At 39.1% G+C, this 26019-nt stretch overlaps 1 protein-coding gene and 1 long non-coding RNA gene across 5 annotated transcripts in view; one reads left to right on the top strand and one right to left on the bottom strand.

Moving 5' to 3' along the window:
* The window catches only part of SLC12A1 (solute carrier family 12 member 1), a 90433-nt gene that overhangs the window by 32236 nt on the left and 32178 nt on the right, over nucleotides 1-26019 (bottom strand). For all 3 annotated transcript variants that reach the window (XM_072808299.1, XM_072808300.1, XM_072808301.1), the window contains exons 10-19: nucleotides 24592-24676; nucleotides 21955-22106; nucleotides 20694-20801; nucleotides 20253-20376; nucleotides 18366-18467; nucleotides 16163-16318; nucleotides 12981-13080; nucleotides 12100-12211; nucleotides 3626-3766; nucleotides 992-1098 (exon numbers count right to left, since the gene is read on the bottom strand). In XM_072808299.1, the coding sequence (XP_072664400.1) occupies nucleotides 992-1098; nucleotides 3626-3766; nucleotides 12100-12211; nucleotides 12981-13080; nucleotides 16163-16318; nucleotides 18366-18467; nucleotides 20253-20376; nucleotides 20694-20801; nucleotides 21955-22106; nucleotides 24592-24676 (1187 nt within the window). The remainder of the gene's footprint in view (nucleotides 1-991; nucleotides 1099-3625; nucleotides 3767-12099; nucleotides 12212-12980; nucleotides 13081-16162; nucleotides 16319-18365; nucleotides 18468-20252; nucleotides 20377-20693; nucleotides 20802-21954; nucleotides 22107-24591; nucleotides 24677-26019) is intronic.
* Nucleotides 6043-26019, top strand: part of LOC140622671 (uncharacterized) — a 37237-nt gene continuing 17260 nt past the window's right edge. Inside the window, exons 1-3 of one of the 2 annotated variants that reach the window (XR_012022356.1) lie at nucleotides 6043-6152; nucleotides 7768-7859; nucleotides 21573-22450. This is a non-coding gene — a long non-coding RNA (uncharacterized lncRNA). Of the gene's footprint in view, nucleotides 6153-7767; nucleotides 7860-21572; nucleotides 22451-26019 lie in introns of those variants that run through there. The other variant, XR_012022357.1, reaches the window with a different exon arrangement.

Below are 26019 nucleotides of genomic sequence, written 5' to 3'. Positions count from 1 at the left end.
CTTCCATTTTCAGAGTTGTTGACAAAAGATGGCTGTTAGCATAGCTAACATTGCTCCTCATGAGACAAATCCGATTAAATATTTTCAGGCCTGGAAGAAAGGCTATTTTCTAGAATGGTCACTGAGGACACCCTGAGCCTTTCCATATGTGAAGAATTTGTTTTCCCTTAATTTAGAAGAAAGAACTAAACTAGGTAATACTTTGGGTATACACGTACTTTGGGAGGCAGCAGAGCATTGTGGTCATGAGTCTGAACTTTGAATTTGATTGTCCTGGGTTGAAATTCCAGCTCTATTACAACACTGTCATTTTCTGCAGGTTATTTAATTTTTAACATCCATATCTACTTATAAAATGGGGACAGTATTAGTATTACAAAGGCTCCTTGTGAGAATTCAATGGGATAATTCATGCTAAGGACACTAGCCTGGAACTTGCTAGTCTTTTAAGGACTATCATCATTGCCCTTGTTCTAAGATTTTCCCAATATTTAGATATTAGATGTCACATCCCATTTAAAACTCCCCTTTTGTCTTAAACCAACACAGAGGCACTGATATATGACAGCCTCATATCAGCCAAAGGGGGAGCTGAGGCTCTGGGGTAATAAACTCTTGATCCCAAGGCTCTGGAGAAGACAATGAGTGAACTGGGCACACCAGCCAACCCAAGATTCCAGATGTTTTGAAAGAACATTTCCTTCCTCACCTAGCTGTCCTTTGCTTTTAATCTTATGAATAGGTTTTGAGATGGTAACCCTTAATATTTATCTTTTTCTTTGATGTTAAGTTTCTTCCACCCTACCACCTCTGACACTATGATCCCCCCTCCAGTTCTATTAGTGGCAGTATTTTTTCACTTTGGTAAAGAATTCAGGGTACGGGGGGAATGTCCTCCTCTTAGGCAATTTAATCTGGTACAGCAGCACCTGTTATGTACCACCCTGGTTAGTGTTTGTAAACAGAACCCGTCTTGAAAGCCATTACTTACTGTATGATTCCCACATAGTTCTCAATCTCTGTCAAGGGAGCTTTCCTCCAGTTTTTTTTATATCCAATCACCAGAGTGTTTGGCTTCATTCTTCCTAAGCCCGAGGCCTAAACAGAGGAGATAAACACATAGGCAATCCTTTCCATACCAGGAAACTACCACTGCAAATGAAAAATAATGCCCACAAGAGCACTGAAGTAATGTCCTGAAGATTCTGAAGATTAGATTACATTTTAGTGCATGTCCTTCATGCCCGTACCCAAGCATAAAATAGAAAGATTAGTTCTAAATCATCTCAGCCATAAATGGATTTTAGATGACAGAAATGTAGCTTTTCCAAATTAGCAGTCATTTGCATTTCTTCTGACACACTCATTAAAATGGTTCAATAATTTAAAATCAAGTGAGGGTCGGCTTAACCATTGGCATGCGTGTTGTAACTTAGTGGTTCAGAGCTCATTTCCACCTGTTTTATCCATAATGTCATTAGCTATAAAATCCCTGTTTGGAAAATTCTTAGATACAAGGATCACTGAAACTTCCAGTTACATTATTTATTGACGAGTAAGTGAGCTATGTCTCCAGGACCTAATCCTCTTACATGACAATATCGTTAATAGTCATCTTCCACCTCAGGTTTCACTCCCCCCATTAGATGGCAGGATATGGCTTCCAGTTAATTAAACTTCATTCAGCAATATTATTGAGCACCTATTAATTGCAGAGTGTTATGGTAGGTGTGGTGGAAGAGCAGTGAGGCATAATCTTTGGCCCTGTAGAGCTCAGAGTAATGTGAAGGAGGCAAGATATACACAGATAATTATAATTCAAGCGCACATGCAGTAGGAACTCATCTGGAAGCAAAAAATGAAGAAGACTTGAATTCCAGCTGTGGATTCATGGCTGGCTTCAAGGGAGAGGTGATATTTGTTCCAGATCTTACAAGTTGGTTAGAGGTTGACAAGCACAGAAAGGAGAGCAGTGCAAGTGAAGGAAGGACACTCTTGGGTTACAGGAAGAGGGAAACCAGTCACCAGAATGGGACATGTTAAGGGGGATACTTAGAAAGCAGGAGGAGACAGGCATTGATGGAAGGGTTCCTGAAATAAACTTTGTCTCCATGGTTGTTGTGTTTCTCCTAGAACTGTACAGGTAGCAGGACAACTCCTTAGGGCTGTCATTTGACGCTTGGCAGGAGGGAGCTTGTCTTTTCTGTGACTACAGTTTGCAGATGTGATCATTCGTACCTTAGGATCTTAGATGCAAAGAAGGCTTTATCCAAAAGGGTGTAAAGACCAGTGCTTTCCTTTAATTCCACCCAATCCTGCTCTTTTGTCCTGGTCCCTCTGTACTCCAATTTTCTTTGAGGAAATTCAAGTGAACAAGCTTTCTGCATTGTCAATTTTTTTGGTTTCTTCCAGATTAATATAACAATTATTTTCAAGACCTGTGTCTTTTCTCTCCCTGCTCATTCTTCATTGAAACTTCCTCGCTGAGATTTTTGTTTACCAATCTTTTGGGATAATTTTACCTTAGGTGGTGTAACCTTCTTAACATATTTCACCAAAGAGCTACTGAAAAGTAACTCACTACAGAAAATCAGCTTCTTAAAATGACATGTATTTCCATGGCTTCGCAAATTAATAACAGATGAAAAAATGCTCACTGGGGGTAAGAGGTCTTTCAGAAATGGTTTCTCTACATGTGCAGCTACTTTGCAAGAGTTCTTCAGGAATATTAGAGACAGGAATGCACCAAATACTCTTAATCTCCAAAATATTGCAGTTTAATCAATGTTTTTTCTTTCCTGTCTGCATAAGCATCAAAGAGACCTGGACGCTGTCCTGAATTTTGACACTCCTGGAAACGGTAACTCTGAAAGTGAATACAAAATTTGGTAGATGTAGAATCAGGGCTTTCCAACCCCATAAAGCCAGAATGATTAGAAAGCCAACCCCTACAGTTTCTCAGGATCTCTTGGGTTATTTTAAGGATACTTCACCAGTCTAAGTTATGATGGGAACTCAGGATAGATTCTATGTACTTATTATGGGAGGGGAGGAAAAAGGAAAGAATAAGGGGGAAGAAAATAGAACTGCAGGCTTTAGTGTTGAGCCACAGAGATTATTACATTTTATTCAACATTCTGGAAATAATTTAGAGGAATAGGAAGATTTTTACGCCCAGATCACCACGCATTTATTTAGTCAAATCTAGCAGCTTGCCCTCACGCCATTTGCAAAAGAAAAAAGGAGCAGAATGCCTGACTTGAGCATTGCTATATGCAGTATGAGATGCAAAAATAGTTTGAAGTTTTAATAGGATCCTGAATGTCGTCAACCATCAGAACAAATTTGCATTTCAATAAGTGTGGGGACAGAATGTATGCTGGTGGCCAAAGGCAACCTCATTTTCCATTTTCAGTGTATCATCCATAGTTCATTGTAATAGAACCTCTCTGCTTTTGTTTTAGCTTTGCCTCTCCTCAGGAATTCAAAATGAATTCCTTAACCATCTGCATTGATCTCTGGTGCTATGCTGCCTAACTGGAGCCATTCATTTTGGGAGCTTCATTAACAGAGGAGTGCTAATTGTCTTTTGCCTCCGTACTCGTTCACTCAATGCCAGCCTTACCTGAAGGAGACTTCGGACACCATCTCTGAAACAATCTGCCGCTACTGCAGCATAAAAAGCCTTGATTTTGTTCTTTATAAGCCAGGCCTGCTTTTTTGCCATGCCACTGTTCATCTCTTTAACGCACAGCTTGCGCGGTCCCTGTACAACACAATGAAATATTGGTTAGAAGCCCTGCTATTACCCATCGCACTGCTGTTGTTTTCTAAAGGACAAAAATAGCCAGCAATGCCCCACCAAGCTAAGAAATGGGAAAGAGGGGAAAACACCTCATTAAACATGGTTCCTGCAGATCCAACCCCTTGGAGTGAGCCTGTGCTCCTCCCATCATTCACCTGCCACCCAGAATGTCCAGATGCATTAACACTTGCTTAATTAACTGCCTCGTGCCAATGAAAGCAAGAGTGGAGGGCATCACAGCACAGGAAAAAAATACTGAAAATGCGACTGAAGAAATTCAGGATAAATACACAATCAACCTTTGACTCAATAGCAAGAGGCATGTTTAGGAACACTAAGGAAATCTCAGCTGGAGCCCAATTTGAAGAAATGGACAGAGATCCTGGAAGCCAGAACATGGTGAGTTGCCAAGTCCTGCCATGAACTACCACATCTTGACAATTCTATTAGGCCCTTCATTGCTTTTTGTGTGTGGTTAAAACACCCTTGCACCATTATGTTGACTTACTCCCATCCAAATAAATTAAGATTTCCCTCTCACTTGGTGAATTTGGTAGGAACAAAAGTTCATATACCTAATGCATAGGAAGAATAGGAGAGCTTAAGAGAGAAGGAGGCAGGTGTTATTGTGGTAGCTTTTAATTTTAAGATTGGAGTTCTGGAAACACATTTTAACTTGAATTTTGATTATTTTTCTTCTCCTCTAAAGGTCCAAGCTAGCTCTTTTCTTTGCAAGTTTCAAATCAAACCCCAAAAGGGTTTCTGGTGATCTATAATGTGGCTGATAGGGTATGAATCCAATATTTTAGTAGGAAATTCTTTCAACTCATGGAGAGAGTAAGTATGTTGTTGAATTGTCTTAGATTTCTTACGAGCTACCTGGGATCTTTTTTTTTTTTTTTAAGATTTTGTTTATTTATTTATTCATGAGAGACATAGAGAAAGAGAGAGGCAGAGATGCAGGCAGAGGGAGAAGCAGGCTCCATGCAGGGAGCCTGACATGGGACTTGATCTCCAGCATCACGCCTGGGCTGAAGGTGGCGCTAAACCGCTGAGCCACCCAGGCTGCCCACCACCTGGGATCTTGATGAAATGCAGTATGTAGGTAGGTCTGGGATGAGGCTTAAGTTCTGCATTTCTAACAGCCCCCCAGGTGACATGGATGCTGTTGGTCCTCAGACCATGCTTAGAGTCAAAGTCTCAGACGGTCTTAGATTGGAGAAAATGAGCTTGAGATGTATGAGAAAGATGCCAGGCTTTGTGATCTGCAGAACTGGTTTTAAATCTAAGCTTGGCCACTTTGGAAATTTCTGATTATTTCTGAGCTTTGATATATTTTTCTGAAAACAGGGATAAAATCTCTATCCTGAAATGTTGGTTTGAATAGTAATGATAAGTCCCTGTCTGCTGTCTGGAATACAGTAGGTACTCATCCAAAGTTGGATGATTTTTATCATCTTAAAATGAGTGCTTACAATCTTGTTAAAGCCCCAGACTTTTTTCCACCATTGTGTTTGCTCTACGACAGAGTGCTGAACGGGAAGCCAGAGTAAAGGATATAGAGCTGGCTCTGGCACTGACTGGCTAATACCCCAGTGTGCCATTTATCCTTTCTTGGTGTGGGTTCTACATTTATAAAAATAAGAGAACTGTCTAGTTCATCACTGTCCAGTATGATAGCCCTTATCCATTTGCCGTTGAACATTTGTAATGTGTCTGGTCCACATTGAGATGTACTGGAAATGTAAAAAACATACTGGATTTCGAAGCCTTAGGATGGAGAAAAAAAGAATATAAAATATCTCATTAGTATTTTTATATTGCGCTTATTAAAATAATAATATTTAAGATGCATAACATGAAATATAATCTACTAAAATTAACTTCGTTGGCTCCTTTTACTTTTTTTTGATAGCTACTAGAAAATCTTAAATTACATATGTGACACATACTATATTGCTATTCCATAATACTAGATGATCTCTGTGGTTACTTCTATTTTAATATTCTATTTGAATTGGATCAGATTCTTTGTGTACTTGTTTTTACTAGTATACTTTCCAGAATTCACCAACTTTTCAAAAGATGTTTCAAACAAGAGCCTTCAATGAAGATGGGATAGATAAAATTATAAGGGATGGTAGTTATTAAACCAGAACACCTAACCTAAAGAAACATGTCATTATGGATCAAATTTTGCTCAGGGTTCTAGAATGTCAATGCATTTTGAACCATTAGATCTCCTTGGGCATTCTAGACTCCGTCAACTGCAAAGAAAGAAGAAATATTTTATTCAGGGAAGTTCAATGGTAACATGAGAGAGAAGAATAACCAACAACTAGAAAAGGTATTGGGCCATCAGTATATTGAGTTGTACCACAATGACTGTGAACCCCTGGGGAAAGTGGCATTTATTTAAATAAATACAGTCTAATGTATGTCTATTATTGCTACAAAAATCCAGATTAAGCATTAATTGTGACAGAAAGATTTACTCTAATGCCTGAATTTGCCATATTGAGAAGTCATAAAAATATTTCAGGCAGAAACTCTCTTTGCTAAAAGTGATTATAATATTTTTTTGCACACTTATTAATGTGAGGCAAGGCTGCAATACAAATGTAGTAGAGAAAAACAAACTAACAAAGAGAGAAGACATACTGGAATATAATTATTCAACATTCAAATATATCATAGTCACAAAAATGGATTTTACCACTCAATTAAAACATTATAGAGATTGGCTCAGTTAGGATCCAAAATATCAATGCATAAATTAATTCAGAATTTGAACAAAGAAGGTCTAAAAATCTTGTATACATTATAACTTTGACATTGATTGAGAAAAGGGTAAAGAAATTCTAATTATTTAGTCTGGAGAAGTAGTTGATGTGATGCTACTTCAAATAAATGAATATTATGAGAAGAATTTGCAATGGACTTCCAATATCATTAGGATCAAACAGAGAAATTTGGGCTGAAAGAATGTTCTTTCCAGCTTTCATTTTTTAAGACATTGAGAATGTTTCTGTTCTGTCTCTGCTTTCATTGTTGCTCTGGTTGGAATGGTGGGAAAGAGAATTTTTCCTTCCTGATTTGGGCCATATTTCATTTCACCATGTGCCTAGTGCCCATTCATAGGTCATTTCATTTTTCCCACACTGGGCCATGTCACTGTCTCATACACATCATGACAGAGACTCGACGGCTAAAGAAGAATAGATGTAGCTATAAAAATGCATCAACTTGGTGGTTGTGAACGTTGAGATTAAGAAGAGGTTGAAGATAGAAGAAAAAAATGAGAATTTTAGTTTCCCCTTGTTCATCTGTGCTTGAACTGCACAGGAATTGGTTGTATTCCCTGGATTTTCTGTAGAGCATCTTTGAATTCAAATAGAGACTTAGGGTTTATGATGATATTTTATAAATTTCAAGAAAAAAGGGAAAGGCAAACAGTAAGGGTGAAATTTTGTTAAAAGGGGATCTACATGAGGAAAGTGGCCAGAAACTGTCATCTCCTCTACTGTGAGAGGAAAGAACAAGACACTCAAGATTTAAAGGATGTGAAAGAGTAGGAAACGTTAATCAAAATAGATCTACATCTTGGCACACTTAGGTGAAATGAGTAGAAGAATACCAATAAAACTCAGATAATATTGCCTTTGGAGAGGGAGAGAGTCATGAAAAAGTGGTTATAAGAGAGACTTCAGCTTAAGCAATGATGTGTTCCATTTTAAAAGTGAGAAGGAACATCTATGATAAAAATGTTAACAGTTATTAATTAAAATAAGTTGAATATAGGTGTCATTTAATCCTATATAGTTTAATCATATGAAATTGCCAGTGTTCCACAGTTTTGACTGACAAAAATGGAAATTTCATGATTCAACCTAATAGTTTTCTTACAGTTTCAAAATAAAAAAAATTGAAGCAATCTAAATTTTTTTATTTTTCTTTTTTAGACACTGTGAGAGCAAAATGGACTTAATCAAAGGTACCACAGCATACATGAGAGCCTTTTGCAATTTTAGGACAAATGAAATTTAGAAAAGAGGTAAGTGTTGCATTTGGAGGATGATAAAGGCTTTCTCTGATTTGAATCTAAAGCCCAGATGAATTGGATCAAGTTCCCATCTTTTTTTTTTTTTTAAGATTTTATTTATTTATTCATAGAGATGCAGAGAGAGAGAGAGAGAGAGAGAGAGAGGCAGAGACACAGGCAGAGGGAGAAGCAGGCTCCATGCAGAGATCCCGGGACTCCAGGATCATGCCCTGGGCTGCAGGCGGCGCTAAACTGCTGCGCCACCGGGGCTGCCCAGTTCCCATCTTTAATGTATACTTGTCTTTGATTTGTTTTAATAAAAAATACCTGCCTTTAAACTAAAACTAAGAAGTGTATGAGCCACTGACTGTTGACGCATGTGTGACGTCTTCTTGCATGGGGAAGAGAAGCGTGAGCTGGCATCATACAGTTTTTAGAACCAAACATAGTGTGCCCAGAGAAATAAGACCAAACTAAGTTATTGCAATGATTGGTTTTATCATCTTCCTAACTCCTACAAATAAGTGAGGAAACTGACAAAGAAAGCCAGTGTGTTTTTATGTCATGGTACACAGGGTGGAGCTTGCAAACCCTGACTTAATACTTCCCTGTTGCTGAACCCACTGAACTGGGCTATGCTTGACAATTTGAGAAGATACTAGAAGGTAGAGTCTCACTCCCTTTGATCTTTCTGTGATGATAGAAATGAGGCAGAGAAGAAGAAGAAATCACTTTTGTTCTGTACACGGCCTCTTGGGACATAAGTATGTCAATGATTTATCACAAGTAATTCAAAGGAGAAGAATAGATAATATTGTAAGCTGGATTCCTTAAAATAAAAAAAAGAAAGATGCCCACATTTGAATGATGAAGGATATTTCTAAAATGTCCAGGTTGGTTAGGAAAGAAGCAAAGAGGAAGAGGCTCTGATAGGTGGGTGTAAGAGTTAGTTGGAGAGTTTGAAGGACACAGTGAGAGCTTGGGGTTCAGCAAAAAGAATTACTCTTTGCATTTCAACTTCAGGAGCTCTAAGAGCTATGATGTCTAGTTCTTTAAAAATGTCTCTGTTTTAAAAAAAAGAAGTCTCTAGTTTAGAAAATGGCAGCTGTAGCCACATGCTTTCCATCTACCCACCAGAAATGAAATACCAATGAGCTCTGAGTTTTGCTCCTTCCTTGTAGTATAACCGCATTTCAAGTTAGCACCTAAATAACCAAAGACCACCAGAGGAACAGAGCACAGAGCCCGCAGTCCTATGATTAGTCAGTGGGAATACATAGCTCACTGTTCTATCATAATCATATTGGACAACTAAAAAAGTCCAAAATTCAGCATCGGGATCTGGTTTCCCTAAGAAAGGATGTTTCCAGTTTTTGTTGAAAGGGATATATTTTTGGAGTGAAAATGGCAACTATGGTATACCTAAAATAATAATGGTGATGAAAATACAAGTACCAAGAGTAACAAGTACAATTAGTTGAGCATTTACTATCTGACAGGTGTTGTGCCAAGCACTGGAAAGCTTACCTGATAGAATTCTCACAACAGCTGTGCGACGTAGGTGCTATTATTGTGATGATTCCCATTTTATAAAGAAAGAGAGAAAACTGAGGCCCAGAAAGACTAAATTCTGTACCTAAAGAACTCACAGCTAACAGGTGGCAAAACAGTGATTCAGAACCTGACCGGATGTCTGAAAAGCCCGTGAGTACCAGCTTCCCAGGGTTAAGAACTGCATCGTCACCTCTCAAGATCATCACTCCCAGTTAACCTTCCAATAAGATTGGCCAAACTACCAACAACTGTGCTTTTGGAAAAAGTTTTCTAATGAAATGCTGCTGTCTTCCCCATGCCCCCTTCCATCTGTTTCTTAGCAAAGATGATTGACGACTGAGCTGCTGGTTGAAAAATGCTGATGGCATCTGCAGCCCCGGGGGCTCACAGAGAGTAACCACCTGGAAAGTCACTAACTAATGCAGTAACTATTTTCTCTCCCCAAGAGAACCCCAGAATCTGGGAGCATGACCCATGGGCCCTACTCAGAGAGACGAGCACAGCAATATATGATATGGTCCAATATACATGTCACACAACAGGGCCATCGGAGGCACAGACACAGGTGCCTACTTCACATGAAGGTCCACAATATCACTCTTTTATTAGAGTGAAAGCAGCAAAGGGTTAATTAAAAGCAATATCTCCTGTCTCTATGAGAAGACCTTTTCTCCCTTGCCAATATATATATGACTTTATACTCCTGGTTCATTTTTCCTGTCCTAAAGATATTTTATTGCCTGCTAAACTAAGTTTTCTCTAAATTGCTGGAGAAGAAAAACACCCCAAACTGCTTATTCCATCAAAACCAGCTCCTGTATTATATTGGCCAAAATGAAATTCAGTAATCCAGGGCACCAAAGTTGATAATATGAGGGAAGAGTGCTTGATAAGATTTTTAAAAATCCTCTGGAGTCACAGCTGGTCATTACTTAACCTGTCAATCTCATGTAGTCAGTAGAGTTCCTTTCACTCCCTTCCAGATAATTGCGTTGAGTTATATTATCTCAGTTCCTAGCATATAAGCACTGAGAGGAAGAAGAATACGACCAATTGCTTCATATAGCATTTAGAGTATTGCCAAGTGTAAAAAGATGCTTAAGAACTGGTCATGATGGGATCCCCGGGTGGCGCAGCGGTTTAGCGCCTGCCTTTGGCCCAGGGCGCGATCCTGGAGACCCAGGATCAAATCCCATGTCGGGCTCCCGGTGCATGGAGCCTGCTTCTCCCTCTGCCTGTGTCTCTGCCTCTCTCTCTCTCACTGTGTGCCTATCATAAATAAATAAAAATTAAAAAAAAAAAAAAGAACTGGTCATGATGATGTGTGGCAAATTTGTCCACGCATCATGGCACAGCCAACTGGCCCCAGAATTACTCAGGTCCCTGTCAACCCTACTCCCTATTGGAAGTTTGGGTAGTGGCACTTGATTCTTTCAACACTCCCAGGGACACAAGTCTGCTAAGATTTTCTCCTCATGAAGGAAAACACAGAGCACAGTTGGGTGGCCTGGACTGACATCCTAGTTCTGCCACTTTCTTATCATATGACCCTGTGCGATAATTTAATTTTCTTTTTCTTTTTTTAAAGATTTTATGTATTTATTCATGAGAAACACAGAGAGAGAGGCAGAGGTATAGGCAGAGGGAGAAGCAGGCTCCATGTGGGGAGCCCAATGCAGGACTCGATCCCAGGACCCTGGGATCACACCCTGAGCTGAAGGCAGACGCTCAACCACTGAGCCACCCAGGCATCCCAATAATTTGATTTTCTTAAGTCTCACTTTTCCAACCAGTAAAATGAAAACAGAGATTCTTTTTCCTTTCTGCCTCACTAGGCTGTAATATAGATCAAGTAAGAAAAATTGTAGGAAAATGCTTGGAGGAAGAGGTATGTACTAAAAAAAAAAAAATACATTGAAGTAGCTAAGGGTTTTGAGCAGTGTGTGTGTGCCTGTGAGCAAGAGAGAGAGACAGAGAAACTGTGATTATTATGGGAACACAAGCAGACATAGACTGGTTTGGAGGACCTACTATTTTGTTATAATTTTAATACTTTCTTTTCACTTTAGAGATTGGTGATTGGTCAATGATTTGGTTAAATTTTTAGCATCTACTTTGAATACCTCCTCGGAACACCACCAATAAGTTCCCATTAGTCTACCACAAACTTCCTGAACAGAAAGGAACTCATTTGGCTCTGAATGTTTATCTAAGGCAGGGGAAACTTGGTTTAATTCCCTAGATATCTATAGCGTCATCAATTTTATCCAAATATTTAATCTAAATTCTATGTGCTGTCATTTCAGGACATTATGTCTGGTTTCCTCCTCATCAGTTAATCTATATAATAGCACTCTCTGGCTCATTCCATCCTTTTATATTTCTGTGGACAGTTACCACCCCAAATGCTTTCATTTTATTTCTGAGCCAGTTCTCTTTTTCTTGTCTCAAAGGCCATCATTTGGAAATATTTATCACTTTTAGTTGGTCTCCTATGAAATCTGAAACACTTTTTATCCACTCATTTAAATTCAGGATCACGGCCCTTGCTAGTTCTTCCTCTATGAATCAAGGAAAAGGACTCTTGTTTAAACTGGCTTGCCACTTTCCTATCACTGCCTGTACCCACTTGGCTCACGTAAAATAACACAAGGTGAGTAGGTAGGGAAGAACCTTCCCGGGATGAAGTGCCTCTTACCACAAAGACTTCACAGCAGATGCAAAGGCCACTGTTCTTGGTAAAGGCATGAGTAATGTCCAAGAGAGCAGGTCTTGTCATAGGTCCCCCTGTTAAGACAATGCATTGGGGCCTGGAAATGAGAAAAGAGGATGTGAGAACTGGCTTATGAGCCAGAACATCCCTAATGGAAATGGCAGGAATGGGGAGAGGAGAGTTTGGCAAAATGGGACAACTTCTCCCCTAAATATTTCTTGGGTTTCTCATCGGAATTCTTGAATCATCCTGCTTGTTCATCTTGCCATCTTTGTATTCTTAGTTCCTTAGTGATGGCAAAAATGTGAAGTAAGAAAAGGTGGTCTTGGGTTCCCCCTGTCTTTTATTCTCAAGGCACTACCATATCCTAAATCCCCAATACAAACTATCACTCTCCAGCTGGTATCTTTATGCTGCTTTCCTTCATCTTCCTTGCAAAGCCTGTTTTTTTTTTTTTTGGTTCCATTCAAAATAAAATATAACTAATGAAGAGTTTAAAATATTACTTTTCCTAAGAGAATTCAGTAAGCCACAGAGCCTTAAGCAGAGTGGAGATAGCTCCAACGATTAAGGTATTTGGGGACATCTCTCTAAAATCACACCCTTAGATAACCTCTCTATCTCTGTGCATGGAAGGTGACACCTGACATTATGCTGGTTTATAGCTGGAAGTGGGCAAATCTCAGAGCAGAAGAGAAGAAGCACTCATTCACAGAGATGTTGTGAAAATGAGGCATTTTTATATGACTCCTTATTCTTAGAATATACCCATAAAGTGTATCACTACTCTAGTGCATTGGTGTCCCATAAAGGAAAGCCACTTCTAATGTGGAGCAACACTAGAATGCCTGGGAAGTAAATTTTACCTGAAATTTTTCACATGGTCTTCCACGGTAGTTAATTCCAGCGCATTGTCTAATGCACTGACGTAGGAAAGAGCCTGCGTGGAGGAGCCCCAGTTCACATCTGTGGACAACAGAAGAATTTGGCATTAAAAGCATTGGCGTTCCCTCTGTATATGAACAATTTTTATAAGTCATTGCCTTCTATGATTTTCCTTGGCCATGTCATCAGTGAGGAGTGCCCAAGTTAGAGAAAACACAGTGTACTATTTCCTCGAAAGAGCATTGTGTTCTTCTATGAACACTTTATGAATTCTTAGAAGTGAGAGCTCTCTTTCCAGTTAAGGATCAGACTTAGCCAAAGACCTAGAAATTTTGCTTGGTGGGAGGGGCTATGTGATAACCACACTGCAAGTGGATAGACTTGGAAAAATGGTTAGCCCCTAAATAAATTAAAAAGTTCTTCACAAATTCTTCAATTGAAAAGAGGCATTTCTGTAGACACAGATAGTGTGCAGCAATCTTTATATTTTGAATAGTAAAACTGAATAGCTCAGAAAGTCTTACTTTCTTGGGTATCTATGAAGAGTATTCAGCAAGCATTTTAATTTGATTTGTAATGAGGGAGGTAAGTACTACCATCTCCTAACTCCCTTTTTTTTTCCTACACTTTTTTGAAAAAAGAAATAAATTGAATATTAGATGGAACTACCCACCAGAAGTCCCTGATGGGAATGTACAGATTTACTCCAGATGGCAGATAGAGTCATCTCCCTAATTTTGCTTGGAAGAATCAGGGAAATGGTGAGGACATAAAAAGGATTGATATTGCCTAAGGTTTACTATGCAACAGGTATTTAGCATACTTTAGGTTATTTTATTTTAATAGAAATCTTACTAGTTAATTAGATATTTGAAAGTAAAAAATGAACTTTGAACCATTCTTCATGCCATATGTAAAAATTAACTCAAATTGGAAAATGGACATAGATTTAAAAACTAGAGCTTTAAACTTAGAAGAAGTTTGTGACCTTGGATTAGGGAAAGATAGATTAGAAGTAAAAAAAAAACATAAAAGCAAAAAATGATGTATTAGACGTTATAAGAATTAAGTATGTCTGCTCTTCAAAATAAACTGTAAGGAAAATTGAAAAGGCAAGTCATAGTCCTACAGAAAATATTTCCAAAACACGTACAACTAAAGATTTGCATCTAGAATACATAAAGAACTCTCACAACTGAATAATAGGAAAACAACTAAAAAATATAGGCACAAGATTTAAACAGAAATTTGACTGAAGATGATAAATAAGAAGATGGTAAATAAGATGTTCAACAACATTAGTCATTAGGAAAATGCAAAGCAAAGCAAAGTGATAGTACTCTACATCTATTAGAATGTTTTTTTTTTTTTTAATCAACTGACAATACTAAGTGCTAACAAGGATGTAGACAATGAGGACTTCCATTTATTGCTGGTAGGAATAGAAGATGATACTGCTTCTGTGGAAAACAGTTTGGCCGTTTCTCGTGAAGATATTTATATATACGTATGTATGTATAACCACACACACACACACACACATTCTTATTATATAATCAGAAATCCCACTCTTAGATATCCTACTCCCAGGGAAATGAAAACAAAGGTTCACATAGAGTTCTGTGTGTACATGTTTATAATAGTTTTATATAAAATCATCCCACACTGGAAACAATCCAGATGTCCATCAACTGGTGAATAAATTTTAAAAAAAAATTTGAGATATATTCATATAATGAAATATTACTCAACATAAACCACTTACACATGCAACAACATGGATGAATCTAAAAATACCATGTTAAATAAGAGGAAGCATACACAAAGGCTAGATGCTACAGGATTCTATAAAATATTCTGAAAAGTTGAAGCTATAGTGACAGAAATCAGAACAGTGGTTACTAGGAAGTAAGTTGAGGGAAGGAGATCAACCATGTAGGAGTATAAAGGGAACTTTTAGCGATGATGGAATTGTCCTCTGTCTTGATTGTGATGGTGGTTACAAAAATGTTGAAGTTTGTCAAAACCTATAGACTACACATCTAAGGGGATGAATTTCACCATATGTAATTTATGCCCAAAGCAATAAGTCATAAAGACAAACAGCAAAAAATCCCTCAAAGATAGTTAACTACCTTCTCTACTTTCCTTGTGCAATACAGGTAAGGGACATAGGAGGGTACTTTGGGGCTACCCGGCTCCTGAGACTGGACCTCTCTCTACCATGCTCTGTAGTCTCTAGTCTCTCCCAGCCTCAGTCCATCCTTCTCATTGATTCTAAAGCTAACATCCAAAGTTCAGATACAATTGAGTGATCTCTGGCAGCCTTTTGTTCCCAGATTCCTTAGCATGACATTTATGTTTCTTATTATCTGACCCCAACTACTCTTCTAGGCTCACCTCATGCCTCTTCTCCTTAACACCCAAGACTCCATCCGTATTATAGGCATTGGAGCTTCCAACTTATGCCATGTTCTTGCATGCCTCCTAATTTCACTCATGCTTTTCCTTCTGCCCAGAATAACATTTCCTTGTTTTATCTGACTAACCAATCCTTAGTTTCTTGTCTCTTTTTTTTTCCCCAAGGCAGTTTATTTGTTCATTCAACAAATATTTATTATGTATCTACTGAGTTTTGGCCCTGAGAATACAGGCCATGAACCAGAAGAGTCTTCTTGGAAAACTCTAATGAGAGCTAATCACTCCCTCTCCTCTTCTCAGTACCTCTCATATGCCACCGCATGTTACTTACTATATTGCATTATGGTTAGTTGCTTGTGTGGGGGTCAGTGAACTCCTTGAGGTCAGAGACTATATCTTATTTATCAGGATTTTTAGAAGGTGATATAATGGAAAGCGTGGGGGAATTTGGTATCATACACTCTACTTAAAATGTCAGCTCCATCATGTCTGTTACCTTGGCAAGTGATCAACTCTTTGAATTCTAGTTTCTTCATCTGTAAAATGGGCCTAATAATACCTAATATGTAACATTAGTGTGAAGATTCAATGGGCGCATGGTATATGATTATATTATATTATTAATCTCCACCACTCACATGGCACACTTAAGCACATAGGGGCTGCTCAATACACATTTGTTGAATGAATGAATAGGTAGGAAGTGCTTTCAAAACCCCTTCCTATACAGTCCTTATCTTACCTGGCTTCTTATAAGTCACATAGATATAGAGGAAGAACTCAATGACGTAGGTGATGACAGCTGCCCACCAGTTGATGACAAACATCACTGCACAGCACAAAATGGCTCCAAAAAGAGATACCCACATGTTGTAAATTCCATAGGCAGGTCTCCATCCTGAAAAAAAAATCTCGGTGCATAACAAAAACTTTCACACTATACCACTACATATGATTAGAATGCAGGCAACAGTGTTTCCTAGTTTAAAAATAAGAACTTTTAGGTCAAGTTCCCAATTCTGTTATTAGTTTTCTGTGGTCTTGGGTCCCTGGCTTAGGAAGGTATACCAAATAAGAATGCTGTGAAATACAGAAAATGTGGCACTTAGGGCCTTTTCATATTTCCTGTGGGCCACAATTGTCTCCCCTCAACTACGAGACCTTAAGCTTTTGATGTCTATACTATCAGGAGCTGAAAGGAGGCAAGGAGAGATGAGAAGAGTGGGGTCTAGGAGAAAGGAGGGGGAGAAACTCCTTGGTGGCCCAAGAAGGAGAAAGTTAAGACAATGGGCCTATTTTTCCCATGAAGAAGGCAGAGTATCATTGAAAGTCAAGTCACTAACTCCCTACTAGCTCTGTCTTTACCTTAAGAGGATAGTACCCGCCCTATCAGAAATAATCATCTATGGAAAGGGTGTGTGTGTGAAATTTTTCTGCAATGGCTTCTCAAACTTGATACATTAATAAATTTTGCATTTTACAGTGAAAATATTTCTCCTGGATAAACACAGGGAGTTTCCTGTGTTCTATTATTTCCCTGCAATACAGAAACTGGGAGACAGCATGGTCAGTCTGGGGAGACTCTGGGTTGAAGGGCATTTGGCCTATGGGTGAAGTACATTTTACATTTGGAGTTGCCAAAACACAACGGAGCTTTCAAAATCTTCGGGAGCAATTTCTGAAATGGCCACAAGATGGAAATAGCACTTTGAGAACATCTCTGGAAATGCCCTTATTTTTCCAGTCTGGCTGTGCGTATGTCACAGGGGCACTGTGTGTGTTGTTTTGTGGTTTTGTGTATCTACGTGTCTCTACGTGGTCTTCTCTTTTTCTTCTCTCTCTTTTTTTTTTAATTTTTATTTATTTATGATAGTCACAGAGAGAGAGAGAGAGAGAGAGGCAGAGACACAGGCAGAGGGAGAAGCAGGCTCCATGCACCGGGAGCCCGATGTGGGATTCGATCCCGAGTCTCCAGGATCGCGCCCTAGGCCAAAGGCAGGCGCCAAACCGCTGCGCCACCCAGGGATCCCTCATCTTGTTTTTCAAAGACAAACATAACATGGCACAGAGGCACACATTTCTATGACTTGTATTCACTGACTAGAACTTTCTCTTCACTGCTTTAAGGAAGATGACACAACAGAAATAAAAATTCCTCAGTTTTTTTCTGGAGCTTAGTGGCCTTGGGTGGATGAAAGCTGCCCTTCCTTCTATATTTTGTCTTATCGGCAGCAGGTTTTCTGAAGGAGGCTTGAGACCACAACAGGCCCTAACAGAAGGGAAATGTTCTTATATCCCTGATAAAGACCTTCATGGTAAAGAAATTTCTGAAGGTCAATAGTGACGAGTATCTATTCTGGTGGAAAGGCAGAAGGAATTCTAATAGCCAACGAAGGAAAGGAAGAAGTGAGAGGTGACAAGATAGGAAAGGTTCTTTGGTGTGAAATTTTGCACCTCTTTCAACCACAGTCTGCGGAGGGCAGGGATGTCACTGGCTTCAACACGAATCTGCATTGACTATACTCAGCAGGTCATTATGGGAACTACTCATCCCTCTCTTCTGCACCATGGGCAGGAAACAAATTGATAGTAAGGAAGTTTCAAATATATACATTTATTCCACTTCTGTGGTCACTTTCACCCTGGAAATAAATAGTGGTGTTTTTCTACTGCTGAAATAAATGTGGTTTCTCTTGCAATGAATAATTTATTGCCACAGGAGAAAATTGACTTTACGGTTGGTCAAAAAGGCCATTGCTCAAATGATTCTTTTTCTATTTCAGAAGTCCCCCCACCTCAACTCACCAAAATAAAGTGGATTACGTTACCCACTAGGATATAAGGAAACATATGAACACCGATTGAGCACTTTTCACTGACTTATTTCATTTTATTGAGACAAACTGTCTGCTTAGGCTTCTTTTACTTTTGAAGAGTCAACTTACCCGGAGATTTGGCATAAGAGGCATGGAAACAGGAGAAATTAATAAGTGCGTATGAGGCCAGGAAGAAGTTGGAGATGATGGGGGCGATGGTATTCAGTTCCGCTGTGAATGAAGCAGAAGTTAGCATGTCCGCGTGAGTGATGAGACCAGGGGCTGAACAGCTGTCAGAGCCTGGAAGCTCGACTTTATTTGGCAATTGAAAACATAGCTAGCTAGCATCTGTCAAAGTTTAAGAAGTTAGTGATTTTTCTTTTGGATTGTATTTATTTAAAAATATTTTCTCAGTCAGGGTTTCCATAAAGCAAGAAGCAAGAAAACCTCCCAATGAGAAAATAGACAATATATAAGGCCTCTGCCTAGCAAACATTCAAATGGGCATGGGTGGAGGTTTTGGATACTGGGCAGATGATAAATTTCCCAGTCACCCTTCTAGAGGTACCAAATCCTGCACTATTTCTCTGCTATGGATATAAGCAAAAAGCTCTACAGAGTGACAGGTTAGTTAAATACCAGGGTACCAGAAATGCCTAATTGGAAATCTCTATACCCATCTTGCTCTCCCTGGCTCTCAAAACCCTTGCTAGTCCTAGGCCCTTTTCTTTTCTTACCATTTCTAGAGAGTTATATCTCTCAAGGTTTGCCAAAAAAATGTTTACCCCAGTAGCTAAATATCTGGTATAATTTAATCATAGCTGAATGGTTTACTGTATGATATAAGAAATAATTTAGAGACATTCTAATTTATCAACCTCTGTGATGCAAATGCAGGTGGCAGCTGGGTGTGATTCTTGACCATGGATGCCAGCCAGGAAGTAGACAAAAATAGCTGCCTTGAAGCTTGTGCCATGAAGCTAATCATTGTTCTGAGTGATTTTTAAGGATAATATTTAATTTGTACAATTTCTTTTAACACTTTGGCTATTCGATCACATACATGCATTACAGGGCAATGATTTGAGGTCTTACAGTTTAGGTTTTGTAATGGAAACATTTCTGTACATTATCACTTTTTGTTTAATTTTTTTTTAAAATCTAACAAACATAGCTATATTTTCCCCCTCTTCAACCCTGTAGAAATCTTATGATGATTCAGGAATTACAGTCACTTCCTGAGCTTACGTGATGATGATGAGCCTTTATTGTTTGGTGCCACTGTGCTGAGGAAGGCTTTGCCCTTCTAGGCAGAGTTAGCATGGCCTCACTTTTTGATTCTTCTCTCATATGCTCACCAGCAAAGGTGGCACCTTGGGGAGGAATGAGGAATGTGCAGGCTAAAGTTGATTAATGTGTCTCTCCAAGATTATGCAGCAGTTTCTATGTTGCTTAGGGAGAGGGAGCCGAGATGATAGTCTTGGCAAGTGGTTCTCAAACCTCAGTGACCTATGAATCTCTGGAGGAGCGTGTACACATGCAGGTTCCTTATCCCCAAAGACTCTGATTCTAACTCCAGGGTTGGGTCTGAAAAATTGGCACATTAACAAACCCCAAGTGCTTCTGATTCTGATATAGGCCATCAATGGACCACATTTTGTAAATGACCCTTGGATTCTCCTGCTGGCTACAGGCCAGTAGACTGTAGAGACAGGTGGCAGCTGGGGAAGGCTCTCGAATTAGATGATATAGGGCAGCTTGGAGGAAGGATTCAGTTGCATTTGGTTGGATGGATTTCCAAAATTTGAATTCAAAGAAGAGATTAAAGTCTGAAGTCTACCTCAAGCCCTCAAAAGCTCTACACACAAGAATTCCTCATTTCCTTCTTAGACTCCATCCAATATTACCAATTGGGATATTAAACACAAAACAGGAAATTCCTCAAGCTAAAAGGAAAACCCTATCAGTAATCAGAAGAATTCTTTGGCTTCCAGTAAGCACAAGAAAAATACGAACCAATAAGAATGAACGCCATGGCTATAACAAAAGTGAGAATGTATCCTCTCAGGGGTTCATTGTTTTTCCCATATCCCTTTGCAAAGAACTGCAGGGCTTTGTAGATGTTGTCCTTGCACAGAGCCTAATGGAAAAGAAGAGGAGAAATTTGTCATTTATATCTATGCACAGTCATTTTCCCTAGGTGATTCAAACAAGAAGATTTGGAAGAAGATGAAGTGATACACAATATAGGCACAAGTTAACACTGCAGTTTATCATTCTTTATATTATTTGAATCGATCTTGACTATGTGGCAGACAGCATTTGAGCCAGATGCAAACGTTAAACTGTTTCAGAAAATGATGGAAAATGATTGCTGGTGAGAATGAGTATTTCAGCTTGATCCATGTTCAGTGGAAACAGACGTAGGGAGAAGCACATGCTCTTGGCCTGAATTACCTGGAACACTTTGGGTGCGCTGACGAGCGAGGCCAGGGCTGAAGAGAGCGTTGCAGAAAAGATGCCAGCAGTGATGAGGGGGCCGAACCCTGACACCATGCTCATGACCTTGAGAAAAGATGTTCAAGTCAGGAGACTCATCCAATGGACAATTAAAAAACAAACACAAACAAAGCCAAAATCTTATGCAAATGCTTCCCCTTCTGCTTTCCGTGATTTGGAATCTCCTTTATAAGCTAATTGCTTCTAACCAGATTTTTCTTTCCCCCTTGCTTCATTCTCAAGTTCTTAACATTTGTTGTTTCAAAATGGAAATGGCCATTTTGTTATCATTGTTTATAAAAATAGGAAGGGCTCACCACAATACATCCAGGAGATACTGGAAAGAATAAAGAAGGCAATGGTTTCAAAGAATTTGATGACATTTCCCTCGTGATTTGTGGGCATATGTTTCTTTGGCGATGGGGAAATTCTATCCAGCAGAAAGTGGTATTTTAATAGGGTTTGGGGAGGGCTCAGCTGTTTACAGGTCTTTTGAAAAGCTTCAGGCTTTCTTGTCCTTCTTGCACATAGAGGCTTTTCAAACCTTTGCTTTCTCTGTGCTCATTAAATATAATTTTAGATCTGAGACATGATGAGATTCTATCAATTTAAGTCATATTTTGGAATAATGACTTAAGCTGAGCTAATTTCTCTTTGTTGGTTGTTAAACTAGATGAATGAAGCCCTCGTGACAAATTTGCCTCTCCCTCCACTCACCAATCATTCAGACAAATTGATGTTTCCATTTCCACAGTTTTCCCAACTTCCCTTATTTCTTCCCCCTTGTTTACCTCCCCTTCTGCCACTCACAATTTCCCTCCTGGCCTTATTTTCCAGGCACCCGCAGACTGCATCAGAGGCTTTCCCAAAACTGAAGTCCAGGAATGAAGTTCATTCCAAGTACTACCTAAATCTCTCTTCTCCCCACCATGAAATCTTGCACAGTTGATTCGAAGATGCATGTCAGGTGGTATTCTTTCCCTGGTGATGCAATTCATAGACTGCCTGTTCTCTCCCCCCACCCCACAATAAATGTAACCACAGGATTTGGTGCCATGTAATGCCTATAGTGCTCCCTTCCCTCATGCATAAATTTTTCCTTGCTGAATTCAAATGGATCAATAATCAATCAGTTACAAAGTCAGAACTTTCATTATGCTACACATGACATTCTACAAATGAAAACAATAGCAATAAACTTTTTTTTTTCTGCTCAAACCTGGAAATTGTTCATCAGCCCATATTGACAAGGTTCATGTCGACATCTTGAGAAGTCGTAGCCCAACCCACAGGCTGCTGAACCATTGCAGTTCATCCCAGAAATGATGGTGTCATTCATGCTTCCGGTAGCATCTCGGACCACACAGGCCCCTGGGGAAACAATCATGGCTCATCAATTCTTTATAAGGGTGCTGCTCCCATGGGGTTCTCTACTGAAAACACAGTTTACTGTGAGTCTGAGCAGGTCCACTGCCATCCATCCTCTCTTGTCATCCTGGGGACATAGTAGGAGGAGGTTCCCATCCTCAGGGGCTTGAGAGCGCCCCCTGTCTCTGACAGTCTGCCACTGCTACTGCTCTGGGTGGTTTTGGTCCAAGCTCTCACCTACCTTTGTAGGACACTTGGGGATTGGATCTCTCTTACTTTCTGAAATGCACATGGCAGTGCTTTGCGCATGATATTCAATTCATATTTCTGGCCTGAAGCTACTGAGTAGGTGTTTTTTCAGGCAGAAGGATTTATTTCCTCATCTGTGAGATACCTAAGGGATAGCATTATTGAATTCTGGTAATTAAGAGAATGGAGCCCTTGTTTTCAACTGATGATAGTCCTTGCACAATTTCTTAAACAGTTGCAATTCTACTTTATAGAGAATGTTAATTGTTTAAATAATGAAGAAAATGGAGATAAAATATTGAGATTTCCTGGTAATATTAATGGTCAAATAATATTCTATCAAATATCACTTTCTTCCATTATTTTTATCCATTTTGGTATTTCTGTTATATTCCATTATAAATATTCTAGGATGAATATCTTTGTGCCTACATTTTTTCTTGTGTATTTCAAAATATTTTTCTAGGATAGATTCTTAGAAATGGAGTTATTAACTTTTTAAAGATCTTTGATACATATTTTACTAAACAACTTTCCTTATGAATAACTATAATCTCTGCCATTATCTATTTGATAGGATTATTGAAATATATGAATATATGTGTGAAATCTGTAGAAACTTTTCTGAACTACGTGAAGGGTAAATATTTTACAAACTAAATCCCAACCAATAAAACTGTTCATTTTACTCTTCAAACTCCAGCCAGTATGAATTTTCATTATTTGCTAATAATTTTAAGAGAAGGCCCAGTGACAAGTACTAATGGGAACCCTCAATTTTACTCACGGAATTCACATCCTGTGAATCTTCGAAAGACTTAAAAGGATCTTCAAGCTGAAGGAGTCATTTAAAATAATCAGTACAGGAATCCTGTTTACACAGCCCTGAGGGGTGGCCTCCCAGCCTCTGCTTAAACAGTTGAAATTATGAATGTTGGTTACCAAGCAAAACCATCTGTTCCAGATTTTACCTTTTTGTATTGTTCATCTATGTTGAATTGACTTTTCTGAATCGTAGATCTTCGCTTTTGCATAATACAGCTCCCTAAATTTTCATGAAGCCAAGCCGTGAGCCATAACTTGCACTAATGACAGGCTATGGACCCCACGACTATCATCCTCTCCAGGGAAAAGTATAGAAACGGGATTTTCCCCCAGGCAAAGACTGGAAGAAACTCTGATTTCAGGTCTATAATTTTACTCATTTCTTCATTTTTACTTTGTGTGAGATAGGAAACCATTTGGGAAATTTAACTTAAGGTGATTTCAATGTCATTTAAAAATATGCCAATTTTCTAAAGTATTGGAATAAAATTTCTTTACATGTGACTAAACTTGGAAATGCCACAGCAATAGAGCTAACATTATCCAATTTCCTCAAATAAGAGACTGAGAGAAGCAAAAATTCAAGTTAATGGTTTTGCTTTTCTCTCCAGAAACCAACGAAGATCAATGCGCTTCCCCGATTTCCTTCAGGCAGAGGACAAGTGGGATGTGCCCTTCAGTAAAATGGTCATTTGAGCTTCCGCAGTAGGGAGCTATATTCCCTAGTGTGCACAGAAAAGTTTTCTTCTAACAGTGTTCCACATTTCTTCCTCTCCTCCTATGGCATAAGCATGAAGTGACCCCCAGCCAGAAGGAGGTGTGGCTGCAGGCAGCCCATGGAAAGAAAGTCAGCTTCAGAACAGCAGGTGCATCCACATATTTTCTGCTTACTGAGCATTGTGAGGGCTGACCACCTACACTGCAGGCAGGTGGGTCTTGTTCTGATTTCCTGCCAACTGGTGACAGTGGCATTTCTATAGTAGGGACAGTAATGCAAGGAGGAGATACAGTTATCAATTCTATATCTTTCATACATTCCTAAGGCTTTTGTTTTGTCTTGTTTTGTTTCTGGCTTCTTTTCTTTTGCTCTGTTTCTCACCTGTCTCCCAGGGCAAGGGAAGCAAATCCTGAGTGGTGGCTTCTTTGGCAGTGGGATTATCACCTGGAGTAGCTAAATGGGAATCTCTTTCTGTTCAGGTAGAATGACAATCTGATTAATTCTACCCTGGCTCTGACCCAGAAACACCTGTATCATAGCTTAATTGCATTCAAACCCCTAAAGCACCTAGGGAGGGAATTAAAAATGTTGTTTTTAAAAAAAACTTTCTGTTTATGATCCACAGAGAGCCCACTGGACATGAAGAATGACCAGATTCCTTGTAATTCTGGCATTCTGACACCAGAGATAGCTTACCTACACAAATAGCAACTCCTATATAGGCGACAGTGGTGATGAAAATGGCCAGCATGGTTCCTCTGGGGATGGCATCTTGGGGATCCTTTGAAGAAATAACATGGTGGGATGAAGAGACAGGGTGGGTTAAGAAATAGAAATGACTTGGAGTTATTACTATTTTTCAAATGTTTAGGCTGCCCTTCCTGGGGCAGGTTCTAAAGAAAAGATCAGGCAAATGGCAAAGTAGAGAGCCTGAGCTCTTTTTGGACAAATATAAGGTATTCAAGGTGAATAAAGAAATCTCTAGAACTTGGTGCTTAGGCAGTCTCTAACCGCCCGTGATGGAGTTTTTATAGAAAGGTAGACCAGTTAGCTCACCCACAAATGCATCTCCCTCCCTTTATCTCCTGTGAATTTCATGCAGATGTATCAGACCTTAAAGTATTAGGGGAAAGACATAAACATACCCTGCATATTGATGCTCCTTGACAATTTCTGTGTGTGGGTGTTAGTTTTGTACTAAGCTTAGACTTGCCTTTGAAAAAAATAACTTTGAAGCAAAAAGGATGATCTACTAAATTCTCCAATCCCTCATATTCTCCATTTGGAATCTAGTTCAGGAATGACTGCAATGGGAGATATTTAATTTCCATAAGCAGGCATAAAGAAAGAGGCAAATTTAAGCTTATACCAGAAAATGGGCTTTTCTTTTGCTTATGAATGTATATAAATTCATGGGGCTGAGCTCACACCATATATAATATATCATTTTATATCCTATCTTGGGGGCTAAATCATATCATAATCAATTTCCAAGCAGCATAACTTCTAAATAATTGAATCCAACTTAACAGGGATTATTAAATAGAGATTTCAATGTATTCTTGCTTATAAGACAGTGCCTGGCATATAGTAGGAGTCAATAAATATTGAATTGAGGGAGGCACAATCTCAGTAGATATTAATTCCCCTACCAGAGGACCTGAGATTTTTCAATACAAATAAGCAATAAATGCAGTCAAAATTTGAGCTTTTTTGTTTTTGTTTTTAACTTAAATCTGCTGATCAAATCAATCCTAGGGGGCAACACATGGTACATGCAGACCCAACCTGACAGCTGGAAATAACTTTACATGTGAATCTGTCCCTAATGAGAGTCAAGTCAGCCCTATGGCGTTGCTCTGTGGTCATTGAGTCCTTCCTAATTTTTTAGGAATATTTGCATATAGGGCCGGTTCTGCTGCATACATACCTAGCCTCCTCCTTCCAAACTATTGTCTCCAAGAGTGATTTCAGCTAATGGGTGCAGCTGAACAGCACATCAAAGGAAGAAGAAGGTAATTGTGGTTGAAATGGGCCCCACTCAACCTCTCAACTCATGGTATGTTTCAGGTTTTATTTTATTGATTAACTATTTCTTGTGATCTGAGTGAAATGGGAGGATTA

The sequence above is a fragment of the Canis lupus genome, chromosome 32 (assembly GCF_048164855.1).
Source record: "Canis lupus baileyi chromosome 32, mCanLup2.hap1, whole genome shotgun sequence".
Classification (NCBI taxonomy): domain Eukaryota; kingdom Metazoa; phylum Chordata; class Mammalia; order Carnivora; family Canidae; genus Canis; species Canis lupus.
This window is presented reverse-complemented; position numbering and strand designations above follow the sequence as displayed.